The sequence below is a fragment of the Haliotis asinina genome, chromosome 3 (assembly GCF_037392515.1).
Source record: "Haliotis asinina isolate JCU_RB_2024 chromosome 3, JCU_Hal_asi_v2, whole genome shotgun sequence".
Taxonomy (NCBI): Eukaryota; Metazoa; Mollusca; class Gastropoda; order Lepetellida; family Haliotidae; genus Haliotis; species Haliotis asinina.
This window is the reverse complement of record NC_090282.1, coordinates 6,020,232-6,035,941: the sequence shown is the minus strand read 5'-3', so window position 1 is coordinate 6,035,941 and position 15,710 is coordinate 6,020,232. Positions and strand designations below refer to the sequence as shown.

The following is a 15,710-nucleotide window of genomic DNA, read 5'->3' as shown; positions in this document are numbered from 1 at the left end:
CAAATACAGGCATTGTGTTTTGTTTTCTCTCATCATAATTTAAGGAAGATATCCATGTTTTTGACAGACATGACTATAAACACAATACATGTAATATGTGATGACCATTTGTTTTGTCAACATATCTTTTCGAAGTTACCATGAGTTTCGCTTGAAGTGGAAGTTTCTCACATGCAGTACACACTGTAGCGATCCGCCATTGGAGAAAAATGTAAAGAAAGTGGGTTTTGTTTGGTACTAGCTGCTAGTGAGGTCACTGATACTCGACACCAAACAACATTTGAATATTTTAGCAGAACTTATAATCACTATGACTGATTTCTGATGAGAATAAACTCTTTTGTTGTGTGGAAAAGGTGTCCGAAACAGAAGATGTGTGGGTCAGGTCCCATCATGGGATATGAAAGTTTTACAGCCACTTTATAGGTTCCCAAGTTGTGTACATCCTCAGATCTGAAGGTTTGTAGTTTGAATCATGGGAATCGGAATGTGTCCACGAAAAATACGAAGCCAAATACTCACCAACTAAGTGCCAGGATTTCCTCTTTCCCATTTTGCAGACCCCTTTTGTTCTATCAGATTCATAGCCTATGAAAGGGGTGGCAAGTGCATCGCTGACCTGACCAATCAACATCAAGTCCCCTGCCAACTTATTGTTGAAGTTCTTCACCTGGTGGAGGTAGATAAGTAGGTAGCTGAACCACATTGAGGCTGTCAGGTCATTCAAAACATGACCCACTCCATAGGAAAGGCGTGACACAAAGGACATCTTGGGTGCTTCATTTTTTAAGTCTGCCATCCTGACTTTCTGCACTCGACACAAAGGATGAGATTGTACGTCCTCTTACTGTTTACTTCTGGAAAATATCACACACACACATCACATAAGTTTGATTCATCTGTATCAAAACAAACCTCATTCTCATTTCTTTTGATGACCAGATATAGCCATCATCACTGAGTGAGGAATTAGAAGGGATAGAAATGTCACACTGGGCATCAGACAGATAATTCATGAGTGTCTTGATGGAAACATCTGTGCCCATATCCTACTAGTATCCAATTACACTTAAAGCATCACAACCATTTCAACATTTCAGTTTTGATGTTTTCTGACAAATCACTTAACATCATGTAAACCTGTGATGTGAGATCGGGGTTTCCAATATCATCATTATTGCTTTGTTTTCATATTTGTGAGCTATGGAACGCAATCAATTGTTCTATGCTCAATAATCATGTTAATTGTTCCAATTTGTGGTCTTTTTATTCCGACAGATAGGAAAGCCTGCATATATTAGCCATGTCTGAAATAAGTGAGATAGAGAGTGCCAGTGACAAACAATTTAATCAGGTGTAAAGTCGGTTTTGAATCGGTTGGACAAATATATTGCATTTGCCATTAAATGAATAATGTTTCTTTCATTTTAGGTAAAACTTAACACAGGACGCATACACCATGTTAATACCTGCAAGTTGTTTGTCAGGAATACTGGTCAACCTCCCAGACATTTCTTTCTTTCAGACATATGTCTGACCTACAGGATACACTGAAATGTGACTATGATAACAGCAGTATTTCTGGAATACTGCACATTTTCCATACTTGAACATTGTGCTCAGAGCACTAACACTAAAACCCAAGTCAGTGGATGAGTGTTCACCACAGCCCAAACTGCCTGTGGGGCACTACAGGGTCAACACTCATGTGACCATCTGATCCCACCAGGTACCCATTTACTACAGGGTGAACAAAGGTTTTTTCAAGTCACCTGCCAAAGGTACAATCATATTTGGTGCATGTGGTTCACTATGGGGCAGGATTGGATTCAGGATTCAAGCTAACAAACATCGTCCCCTATGCAACAACCAGTACTACTTAACTTCAACTGATTTACAACCTGTGTTTGTACACACACACCACATGAGAATCAAACTCAAGTCTTGTGGACAAGTCATGTATTGTTCGGGGTTTCATTTGAACCTATTTTTTCGGAATCTGTCATAACTTCATTTTGGTGACAGTGAATGTCAGTCTAGACTGAATGTCATAAGTCAAATCTCTTCATATGTACCACCCACCATAGAACTCATGTTACTCCATTTAACTGAGGAAATATGGAAAGCTTCTGAATGCTTCAATAAGCTTCCAATATATCCATAATAAAACATGAAGTGTGCAAGTATCCTGTTCTGCTGCACTAATGTTTTAACAAGTGGACCAATGATTCATCATTATCATAAAACGATACTTCAAGACTCTCTCACTGCTGTACTGAACGTGTCATTTCCTACTGTAAACAATACATTTGTCATCAATACTGACAGCATGATCAATGTAAATCTCAAAAGGGTTGTCTACAAAATACATGGAATGTGTCAACTATTTATCAGTTGTTTAAACTTTAAATGAAACTCACAGTGTTCATTTGAAAGGAATTCTGTAATTTCCTCAATGTTTTCACAAGATATTATTTATTTAAAGATCAGCTACTTTTTTCAGTATATTCAAATTAGTTCCATTTGGGTGTTTTTGTGACACCAATTTGTGACAGAAGTAGAGATGACATTTGTGTAGATATACGAGCTATGTGAGTGATAAGGCCTGGCCAATATTAGTGTACAGTCTCATGTATAACACATGTTAAACCTGACAGTCAAGAAGTGGGCCATAATCAGGATCAAGTAGGGTAAAGTACAAGTAAAGTCATTTTCACAATTAAGGACCTGTGTGACAAAACTTGTTTCTTATCCTTGGACAAGTTGAAGGATATGCAAGGCTTTAAAGGCACATACCTGGACTATTTGCATGGTATACCACCTGATTCTCGGAAATATACCATTAGGCACTCTAGAAATTTCAAAGTCTTTGATTTATTGAGAACTGAATGTCATTTGCCTTTACTGAAATCATGCAAAGTCTCTAGAATTTTTATGACACCTTGATTTCCAAATGAGGTTTACCTAAGATGTTACCTTAAATTGCAAGAATCTTTTGCTAATGTTCCTTTCAAGGAATAGTGGTTTGAAAGATGTCAAACTACTTGATTACCAAAACAAGTTTCCATATGATATTATCTACACTAGAAATGAACTATTTAAAGAAACTTGTTGACAAATCTGTTTGCTGTTTTTGTATTGAACTGAATGAAAATATTTGTCATGTTTATTGGGACTGTAGAGAAACACAAACATTCTGGAATGAACTTGAAGTCTGGATGAAAAATTATATTGAGAACACAAATAAAATAACAAAATACCTTGCTTGGTTTGGAACATTATACACAGATATATTATTATACCATATTATCCTAATTGCAACAAAATATATCCATTTATGTGGATTAACAAACACAATCCAAAAATGTATGTATGCTTTGCAAAGTTCATTGCAATTGGAAATAATAGACCAAAGTCATGACACAAAACTGAGATCTATATTCCCAACATAATAATGAAAATGTGAATTTGTTTAATTTCAAACTCAATCTTACAAACTCTAAAAATGTGAATTCATGTTTAATGATTCACCCTTGAGAGCAATAAAAACATCATGAAAACAAAAGTATGGTAAAAGTAAAGCAAAACTGCAACAGTTGAATTTCTACCCTGACCTAAACTGATGCCCTACACAGCCCGTATCCCACTCTACCCTGACCTAAACTGATGCCCTACACAGCCCATATCCCACTCTACCCTGACCTAAACTGATGCCCTACACAGCCCACATCCCACTCTACCCTGACCTAAACTGATGCCCTACACAGCCCATATCCCACTCTACCCTGACCTAAACTGATGCCCTACACAGCCCGTATCCCACTCTACCCTGACCTAAACTGATGCCCTACACAGCCCGTATCCCACTCTACCCTGACCTAAACTGATGCCCTACACAGCCCGTATCCCACTCTACCCTTACCTAAACTGATGCCCTACACAGCCCACATCCCTTTCATGATTTATGGTTAAGGTTGATCCTTAAATGACAGGACCCCTAATCTCTGACATTCTACATTTATGTTATGACAAGGTTGGCCTTAGCTAAATGCTAAAACATAATCCCCATAATCAAAGACTTCCATACTGGTGCAAGCTGTGGACGATGTGTCGGATAGATTACTGACTTTGTATGCAGGTATTGTCTCTGGACTAAAATGTGTGGTCCGAACCAATACATAGAACTAATAGGCTACAGTCTGATTTAATCCTTAAAACAACTTTTAGGGAGTGGACACAGTTAGGTTAAACCACTTAGATCCCTTATTTTGTATGCAGGCAATTAGGAGCCGCAATCTGTCTTACATTGTGGGTTCAAAATCTTTGAACGGAGTCAATCCAAAATATACTAGAATATGTACTTTCCTTGACAGTCTAAATAAAATCAGGCTAAGTACTATTCATTCCACAGCTTACACTGAGTCTAACAAACCGCAGCAGAAAGTTGTATCAGCTAACCTTTTCAACTGACCAATCAGGACACAGCTTACCAAATTGCAAAAACTGACATTCGCACATACCTTTTGAACTTTTACCTCAAAAAAGTTTGTACCCGAATGATTCCAGATGCTGATTGCTTCTGACTGATGCACATGGAGCATGCCACAACAGTGAGTATACAGTTGCTGAAAATTGCATTTTAGTCAATATCCAAAGATGTTAGCTTGCGGAAATATTAACTAATGGTAACCATGTCATCAAAAACGCTAAGCGTACATACTGCAGGTAAAATATCTGGGTTTTTTCATACGGATTTACATTTGTTAGAGATTTGTGTCAGTAACGAGGGAAGTTTATAAGCCCCGAACCCTAAACAGTAGCTGCTGTCTGATTGGTTAAATCTGTTCAGCAATCTCACATTATCGCATTATGTTGCTCAAATGTTAGATGACGCGACCTTCTACTTGGGTTTGTTCGACCACAGGCATACTGTAATGCAAGTGGGGTTGCGCAGCGTAGAGAATATGACTAGTCTTCATATATGCGAGCAAAGGTTGGCAACACACTTCCCTCGCTTCAGTTCAAAAAGTATTTTTCATGTCGAAATAAAACATCGCCACCATCAAAGGTACACTCCAAATTCCTGACTAGGTTGTGATCTCAGATTTCCAACGCCATATTTAACAATTACTCATGTGAAATATGTTTTATTCAACATTTTAAGCGCCACTCGTGGTACATCAGACCGTTCTTCGCCTCCATTACCCCTGCCAGCTTCCTGTTCAAATCAGTGATGGAACAAGTTATTATTCTCTATGGAATACATAAAGAGTTACCTCCCATGCTTCATACGCCCACTACGCCAGAAGTGTGTTTATTGTAGAATAAATGTTACAAAAGATCTAACAACAACTCCGACACTTAAGACAAATACATTCCAACAGAATCATGATAAAATTAGGCAATATGGTATATCTTTATAATTTCTGCATATTCTTGTTCCTTCACTCCGCTGAACTGGAAGCTGGCAGGAGTAATGGAGGCGAAGAACAAACTGAATACCACGAGTAGTGCTTAAAATGTTGAATAAAACATATTTCACATGAGTAATTACATGGAAATTGGAGAGCACAACCTAGTGAAGAAATGGGAGTGTACCTTTGATGGTGGCAATATTTTATTTGACACGAAAAATACTTTTTGAACCAAAGCGAGGGAAGTGTGTTGCCAACATTTGCTCGCATATATTAAGACTGGTCATTTTCTCTACGCTGCGCAACCACATTTGCGCTACAGTTTGCCTGTGGTTAGACTCAGTACAGCAGGGTAGCGAATAATACAGAAATATGTTTACTTAGACTGTTTCCTAATGGCAAAATGTAATTCCAAATACATATAACATAAGTTACATTGGGTCTTACATTTGGCCACTTTCCAGAAGGCCATTGTGTATTGACACCCAGATGCTTGCTTGCAAGTATAATATTATGTCAGGTCTACATGTACAACATAGTACGGCATGGTTGCAACCTGAGTATAAACAATGTACTAATGGTTATGATAAAAAGATCTCAGAAGTGCCAACACTATATATAATTATTATCATGCAGAAATCACACAAGTCAAAAGCCTCTACACCACAACTTAACAGCTGAAACAGGCATTCATATCTGAATTTACTCTGTATACTCAAGATTCAAACAGTTGACTTACCAGGCTGCAGTAATCATGCATCAATTTTCAGAAATGAAGATGATGGTATTTATGAGAGTGACGTGAAATAGCGACTGGCCCATTTAGTATACCACAGTCCATGGCTAGGAAAATGCTAGTCAGGCCAGTAAAGCTCCACAGTCACTGACCCAAATGGCTAGTGAATTTTTATGGGGTCATTTTGAAAATATCACTCTCTTTGACTTGTTAAGTTATAACACACTTTTAAATCTGGCAGGATTATGGACTGATAAAAATGTGTGGATGGAGGGGACTGTAAACTGAGACCAAGACTATGAGAACTACTAACATGATCTGAAATTTCCTGCTGACCGGCAGGCAACTTTACACAGAGTACCCGTAAACTAAACCATTCACATGGTTGTATAGTTTAGCAGTTTAGCAGTTTAGCAGTTTAGCAGTTTAGCAGTTTAGCAACAGCCATATAGTGCATCTGACCAGTAATTTATGAGTAAACCACATTCACAGTCTGTAGTCTGGCAGCTACACCTGAGTACCTGAACATTAACCACCTGTGCGATCATTAATAAGTGAAACATGTCTACAAATATTTGCTGTTTAAATGTTTCTGCACATGTGTCTATCAAATAGATCATCAATTAACTGCAACCATTGAAAGGCAAAAAGCTGCTTAAAAACTAATTTACGAAAATTAGTGGAAGTTTCCAAACCTACACTAGTTCACATCCATTGATAGTATAAAAGTGTAAAATTACACACGCCTAAGTCAGTAATCAAATCAACACATACAAGGGAGGTATATGTTGGGAGTATTGAATCGATCTTGTAGAAATTATAAACATACCCTGCATCATCATCATAGTGTAAATGTAGACCCGAGTTCAAAATCGTTGCAGTTTTAAAACACAAGCAAAGAAAATGACATAATCAATTAATCGTATATAAGACATCGATTACATTTCCTCATACCGACTGAAAGAAGCAGATGTGCATTGTAAACAAGGACCAGTTAAAGGGGCACTGATGCGGAGCATTTTCCGTGGACTGGTGTAAACTTTTGTTATTGTTTTTCTCCCGTGAGCACCCGGATGATATCCCAGAATTCGTGACTGGTTCGTGACCTCTGCTGCGCAGTCCGTAAGCGCAATTGATAGTTTAATTATAGACATATAAACTGAGGTGAAGTCAATTGTACTTCATTACAAATGTATTATGAAAACAAATGAAACACTTTGAAGGTTAATCATCTGCCAGTGGTAGAGATGGTAAAAAACTATTAGGACGGAAAAATAACGAAGCCAATGTACGTCTCTATATTTTGTCTCATAACCCTAATTAGTTTATTGTCATATTTGTATGATTCTGAAAATTGATAAAAGAACACACGATTTGCTTATACTCATAGTAAATTTCTAACATAACAGCAACATTTATACATTGTATAGATTGCCAATGTGGATCCTATTTCACACACATACGCGATCTAGTGTGTGTTTTCTGTCATACAGATTCTGCTGAATGCTACAACAAATAAATTAAAACAAAATGCAAATAATGAACGTAAAACAGACTAATTTTATAGCAACAGTGTCAGGCTACTACCTTGTTCAAGAATGTATCCATCAATATCCACGTAAAAGAAATCGTATTCCATTCATCTGCAGCTGGTAAATAATCATGCTCTGTGTCGCGTGTCTTACAACTGTCTCATTTGCGAAAAAGTAACACATCGTTTCACGTCTTTCGTTGGTGAAAACTAGATAAACCTCTCATTGGTCTCCCAAGATAGCACACCTGGCAACTAATTGTATGATGTCCACTATTCTAAGTAATTTAGTTGACCAATATTGAGCAATCAATCAATCAACGCAAGGGTGGTTAATTCTTTGAAGGGAGGATGTTGTTTTTGCACTCACACTTTACGACAGGGTGTAGTCATATACACACACTGCCTTTTGACAAATCCGCTAGAAGAACAAAAGTAATTAATCAGTCAGTGTGTTATCGGTTAATCCTTTGATCGATGTTTGTTTTTGTAACTCAGCTGATAAACCCTCTTGCATCACTTACATGCACATATTACATAACATACAATACATTTGCCATTACAGACCTTAATTTATAATGTTGAGTATTTACTCCAGACAGGAGAAATGCCAAATGGGAACCTTTGTTGAGTAACCGAAGTGGTGTTGCTACTAATTATACCTGTTATAAATTGATGAATTGACCATCAAGAGAATGATGACAAATAACACTTGTAGGTTTACACCATCAAACGCGAGTTACAGCAAGGAAGATGTAATCTCTGTGTCGCATGCAGCCTGAAAACACTTATGGGCCGAAACTGTTTTGAGGATACCAACGGAATTTCGTTACATAAGGAATACACACAGGCATTTGCTGTGTACTTGGGTAAATAAGTGAAATAAGGGTTTTTTTTACGTCAGAAAATTTTCAGATTTCTCTACCAAAGCCAAGGTCATCGTTTTTTTGTTTACGAATTCAAATAAATCAACTGTGTGTTTTATTATCATAAATAATAAACCATTGTAGCTACCATAGCTACCAAAATTTACGTATGCTATTTGCTATCACAGCTCAACCAACACTCAAAACTACCTAAATATAAAGCTTTGCAATCTTCCGTACTGAAACAAATGGCTTGCTACGTGCCTGTAGACATCATATTTTCATGTAACATGATTAAATATCGAGGTTAAAAACACAGAAATAGGATCAAATTGGATCAGTAAGTATACCATCCAAGCATCTGAAAAGAACTACACTGCTGGGATATATGGTTACGATCAGACAAGGAATACCATGGATATTTTTAAACAAATGGCATGTGATGGGCATCCGGCCTCCTGACTGTTTAAGTGAAGAAATTTTGCTAATATGGACAGGAGCCCAGTTCCTTTGTCCGTCACGGTCGAAGGAGTGGGCGCTGACCAATTTGCGGTCTGCTTTCGTAATTAGACCGTTAGCGAGAAGCATTATTCGCTCCGCATCAGTGCCCCTTTAACACAAGAAGCGAACATGTCAGATGAACGATTGAAACAAGATGTCGTGCGTACTTACGTGGAATTAGGATTCACATACTGATCGAGGATAGTGAGATTTGTAGTATCCTGTCAATGTCAAACACAGACGCCATGTGTACCTGTCACGTGCATTCTTATGACTAAAATTACATCTTATCCTTCTGTCACGGGGCGGACTCCCACAACAAAGTCACATGGCTAGGTCATGTGACTTAGCACGTGATACCGTGCGTAGTTGACAAAACAAATCTGTCAGGAAGCCTTCTGTCATGTAATTCTCGTTTACCGAGAGATAAAATGATATGCGCTGATGTCGGAAATAAATTTGTAGGCTAAAGTATTTGAAACGGAAGTATTAACGGGATAGAATAATGTTTTCATTGAGAGTTTCACAGTTCAAACGCGTTCCCTGGCACAGTGAATGGATTTGTATAATGGAAGTATAGCGTTCTGTTCACCCACCTTGAACGAGTACCCGGTTGGTTAAAATGGCTGTGTTGGCGTAAACTTTCCAGTTTCCTCGAATGCAGTTTGAGTTACATACTTAAATTGGAGTGGAGACTGAAATTTAAGTGTACACAAATTCACCGAAAGCCCTATTACAAATGGACTATTTTCCAGTATGTTAGTGGAAAATTGGAAATCTGCCTCAAGGACAATAGGCAGAGAGAAGAATATATCTTGTAAACCTGTACAAAAATATTGTCAGTATACACACACATGACTACCAGGCATTATTTGTAATGAAATTGAAAGTGTTACCTTATAATGCGCTTACACACCAAACAATGTATTAATGTTACCAAAGGTGATTGCATGGTTTAGCGAGTTTGGTTTTATACATCTTCTAGCAATATCCCAGCAATATCACGGTGGGGGACACCAAGAAATGGGTTTACACATTGTACCTGTGTGAGGAATCAAACCGGATTCTTCGGCGTTAACAGCGAACGCTTTGACCACAAACTCGGCTACCCCTCCGCTCGATCACATATGTGAATGCCATTAATAGACTATATTACCTATGTGCACATATGCATAAACAATCTTCACGACACTACAATTAGTCAAAGTTTCAAAAATGAAATTGATATGGTTCGTTTATATTCATGTTTGTCAAGTACGTTTCCATGGTTTCAATATGAGAACGCCCGCACATATCACTATATATTTAACGTTAGTTAATTTTACCGCGGTCGCGGTTATTTTTGTATTATATTAAGTTGATCAGATGTAAGCTGAACTACTTTATTACGAAAATTTGATGAATACAAAATAATCTGTCCAGAAACAAGCCCAGATGATGTGTTTTCATCAGAGCGGGTGTTGACTGTATAAATTATGTACACTCACCAGAACTAGATATGTGAATGCAGATGTCGGTATCGTTTATTGTCTTTGTAAGCACGGATTTACTGAAAACAGGTTCCATTTTACTTTAATCTATTTATTGTTTATAGACTTATGATATGGCAAGGAAGTATTCAGAGCTGAAACAAAACACAATCTCACAAAGCTATATTCCCAGTGTAAAGTTACGCTATACAGATAGGTACAACTAAATGCACAATGGATGTATGCCAACACTCTCTAACCGATAGCACATTTACCTTAATAGGCCTGTATTACAACTGAAATGGAATAAGTTTTTTTGGTTGATGATATCGATACCTGAAACGAAGTTAAGAATTAAGCATATACAAATCACGCCAGAGTTTCAGCATCATATTGTGATAGCGGAAAGGAAGTTCCCAAGAGTCGATGTCGATGAGAGAGAGAGAGAGAGAGAGAGAGAGAGAGAGAGAGAGAGAGAGAGAGAGAGAGAGAGAGAGAGAGAGAGAGAGAGAGAGAGAGAGAGAGAGAGAGAGAGAGAGAGAGAGAGAGAGAGAGAGAGAGAGACGTAGGTTCATCTGTACCTTGATTTTCGAAGCCCTCGGCGTTAAGATCGTCGTACGTGCCACACACTGCTGTTAACTTACGACTGACTACCTTAGCGCTAAGAGCTTCGAAAATCTAGGCCCAGAGGTGTTGTCTTTGTATAATCACATAGCCACCAATAGTCCGTGTACTAACATGGAGTTGAGTAGATTCCTACATTACCTCAATCAATTAAGTGAAACAGGTGGCACACACAACTACGGCAACGTACCAGTTTTCCACGTGGGCTGGAAGTGAGACAAGAGACGATCTTCACCGTGAATAGAAGACTTGAGCCTTCAGCGACAGTTTTGTCTTGTGATTGGTGCGCATGACACACCTACATGTGACACACCTACTTGAGTTATCTGAGGTGGATAACACGTGTTATCTCCCGGGTAGGTATCTCCAGAGCATCAGAGGTCCTGAGACAGCATGATCTGGCATCACACGAAAACTCTGTGCCTGTATTGTCTCTGTGACAGTCAGTGCACTACACTATGCGTCAGCAACTTTACCGCACTCCCATCTCCCCCAACCCACGACTCGCCCCACCATGTATACACCCCACTGCCACATGAGGCATGTGTATGTGATTTGTCTTTCAACAGGGCAACCTCAACATTAGTGACTCGTGTTCCTTAGTGTGTGGTAATCAGTCATTAAAACCTCTCTCGCTCTCTCTCTCCTGAATCTGCGAATTCATTTCCTCATGTTGCAGATCAAGTAAACGTGTGTGTTTACATAAAGGTACGTGCAGAAAATGACATGGCCATCCATTTATGTCGGACTACGATCCTCCAACATATAAATCCTATATGATTACCTTTGTACTAGCACCTTTAATACATAAAACCTATCATGTATAATTTGTGCTTTAGCGAGCATATACTGTGATCCTACTAATGATTAAAAATGTCGTTTTTTTATCCAGAACAATTAGTTATAAATGATAAAATGCATTGTTCCATAGTCTGAAAAGCAGATAAAATTCATAGCTGGCATTGGCGGTACACCATATAACGATCAATAACTGTTTCAAGATGGGATCGAACCAACTACCCTCTGGTTTCTTGGGAGATGCAGAGGTAATACCTTAGTCCTCCGTTATAAGGGCAAGAATCCATCAGTCCGACTGAACATCAGTGAGATTTGTTATGTTAAGTCATCAGCGATCACGACACTGAACAACGACTCCTCGGTCTTCAATGAAAGTGGCGTGCTGTCATTTGGAACCATATCATGTGCGTACCAGTGAGTGTAAGACATGTGGACACTCGAGATAGTGGCATGTGATCACATTGTGAATTGTGCATGGCCACTGCTCCAGATATCCAGCAAAAAACTCACATGTACTTCATCCTATCTTTTATCATTACTTCAAGTGCTATAGATACCTTTCAGTACTAATAATTTTTCTTCACTATGAAAGAAATACTTCAAACAGGTCTTCTGAAAAGTATTTCTTATTGTAACACTGGTCGTCACTCAAAAATTAGTCATGCATCCAGTTTGGGGACATTTTGTTCGAATTCTGGATATTTTAAAACCTTTTAGAAACTGAATCATTACCCAATACCTGAGATTGCTGGAAGCAGTGGTAGGAAAACAGTACATGTATACAATAAAATCATCCTGCTTCAGTCATTTAGTCATGTGATATTTGACTTCCCCTGGATATTTATTAAGTGCCATAATCACATAAATAGTAAAAACTGAACTGCACTTTTCTGACAACTTTATTCTTGAGATTTATATATTATATACATTACATGCAATGTAATGTAAGTATGGTTTGACAACATGTTTTGAATTGAAAAAAGGACATATAAAATACCAGGCCTGTACAATCAACCAACAGAGAAGTATGAGGACATTGCTAACATGGTAGAGGGATGAACCACCAGGTGCACCTGTCTCATTCAACACCCAAACACAGCTTTGAACAACACACACACAGGAAACAAGATGTATCATTGAGAATGTGATTCACCAGGATGTCCTATCAAGCCATGCAAACATTGATGAAGTGCTTGCTAAAGGGTCCTAACATAGGTTCAGACAACACATAGCATATTGTGGATCTGGGAAACATGAATATGCTACCATGGAACTGATCACTCTTTGGGAAAGGAACTGGCATCCATTAACTGTTAAGGTGGGACACAGCAGTATCAGTATCTGAAATTATGCACACTTTTCCAAAGACAGATATTCAACCATCGCTACCAAAATTGAGCAGTGACAGGAGTGGTGATGAAACAATATTGGCAGCGAAGGATTTGTCTGCAGTGCTTTAGGAACTTAACATGACTCAATATCATGTATTACTCAATGCCATGTGGCAAGCATGAGTCTATTTCTACTGTTTTTTGAGGATAAGGGTCATGTTTATCAAACAATAGCAAAGGGAACTTTGTAAGTAAGCGAGTCATTAATTGCATCAATCCATTATAATCACTTGTCAGCAAGCAGGAGTGAATCAAATATGTGTCCCATAACTTGAAATTTGTGCCAAGACTATCAAAACACCCATAATGCCACCATAGATTTATGATCTAACGGCTGTAATTGGGTGAGCCCTGGAATGAAACTTCTACCTTAACCAATACAAGTCTTAAATAGCAGTTTACATATGCATCACATACCACTTCAGACATCTTAGACAGTGATACTGTCAGCAAAGGTGTTGAATGGAGGTACTGTCTTCAGCTGAATTACAACATGTTCATATGGTGGTATCAAATAATTCTCACAAGCAAGCACATATTCCACAGGCAATGATAATAGGTGCAAAAGTTACAAAATTTGAAAAAACAACAACATAAATTAAAATACTTCCTCAAAGCTGTTTCCATCACCAATTCTCCTATGACTTCAGCAAATACTGGATTGTGATTGGTTAATTAAAGGTCATTCAGAGGTATATAATCATGCTTCTACCTCTGATTTTCCCACACAGTATTTTTTTCTCTTTGTTTGCTTAAAACTTAATATGCTTATGGCAGAATAGAGATAAACATACTGTGTTGCATAATCAGAGGTATTAAACAAAATTAAAATAGCTCTATGTGTTCATCTGCTAAATGCTTGTTGGGTTATCTTACCTAAATACTAAACTAAATATGCTAGTATTCACTTCTGTATTTTAGTTCATTTCAGCAATACAAATGCACTTATTGTCAAATGCATCCTTAAAGTGTATTTGAATATTATTATCCTTCTGTGACATGTTCTAATACATGCTTCAAGGGTATTATGCCAAAGGACAGTGCAGCCACACAAAGCAGAATAACTCGGACATGGGATGAGTCAGCCCTGTCGCAGTTCTCACTACAAGTGATCAGGAACAAAACATTACCAGTATATCAAATTCATCTCCTATTTAGCTGCAACACATTTCAGCAAAAAGAAAGGATGTATAAAGCAAGTGTTGTCAAGGTTTGAAAATATCATAGTTCAAAACACAAAGGATACATCTGGACATATCAGATAAAAAAATGCACTGACCAAGCCTGTCAGGAACATCATCTACAGAACGAGGATGAGTTACAGACCAGGCAGTGGATACCGTCAATCATATAAAAGTGTAGATATATGATTGCCTGTAACTGTCTGGCAGACACGCTGTGAAGAAACGTGGTGAAAGATGAGTACACTGTAAGGACTTTGACATGATACAGTTTATGACAGATGGGCAGTTGCTTCCGTCTGCTCAAACTGCTTCCAGACACAGCACCTTCCTATCCTGATACACTGCTGTACACATTGTCACAGTTCTCACAATACAGTCAAATGCTGAACACTGCTGTACCAGGCGGACAAAAATATTACCAAGGTCTCTCTGGCTCCACTGGCTCCACTGGCTTAGTCTTGTGCTATGCCTAAATGCCTAACATAGATAAACTGGCAATCAATCAAATAAATAATGCTTTTGTAGAGAACACTGTGGCAGTGCCTATTCTAATCAGATGAATAATTTAGCGTAAAAATATAGCTGTGCAAACTAGAAACATAAGAGAAGTCAAACATAAAATGTCCCAGAAATATCACTTAAATACTGATATTTACTTATGTGCATCAGTTTCCAACAAGTACTACCCCACACACTACTCAAAAGAAGTTAAAGATCTCAGCTTCTTTCACATTACAATAGTTTAACAGTCACATCATAATTGTAGTCAAATGACAGAATCATGTGTTCTTAACTTTGAGTAGTATATGGCCATGTCACAAGAGGACCCCATCAGCTCTATGAGGCTGGGTGAGTTTAACAGTTACATGGCACATGCAACCTTTCAGCTGTCTATGTGCAAGGTTTACAGACAGGATATCAATGGAGTCGAACATGTAACGAAAAAATCGAATTGCCATGACACTACACTTCAGTTAGAGTCAGTAAGCACCGCTGTGTGTATAAAAGATAGAATACAGCTAGGAACTGAAGTAGGAAGTTGATAACTGAGATTATTAATGGAGGTATACAGGTCACTGTAGTGGAAGACAGAATAGTCTAGTGCACAACACTGCTGTTCTCAGTACCTGGCACAACAGAACCGTGATCAGCTCAAAGTGGAGTTGTCAATGTTAATCTTGAAACAAATCTGGTTT

The 15,710-nt window shown here is 38.2% G+C and overlaps 1 protein-coding gene across 2 annotated transcripts in view; it reads right to left on the bottom strand.

The window, feature by feature from the left end:
* LOC137277365 (major facilitator superfamily domain-containing protein 12-like) overlaps positions 1 to 9,368 on the bottom strand; it is a 34,172-nt gene extending 24,804 nt beyond the window's left edge. For both annotated transcript variants that reach the window (XM_067809065.1, XM_067809066.1), the window contains exons 1-2: positions 9,220 to 9,368; positions 523 to 857 (exon numbers count right to left, since the gene is read on the bottom strand). In XM_067809065.1, coding sequence (XP_067665166.1) covers positions 523 to 799 — 277 coding nt within the window. In that variant the 5' untranslated portion in view covers positions 800 to 857; positions 9,220 to 9,368. The remainder of the gene's footprint in view (positions 1 to 522; positions 858 to 9,219) is intronic.
* Between the last annotated feature and the right edge of the window lie 6,342 nt (positions 9,369 to 15,710).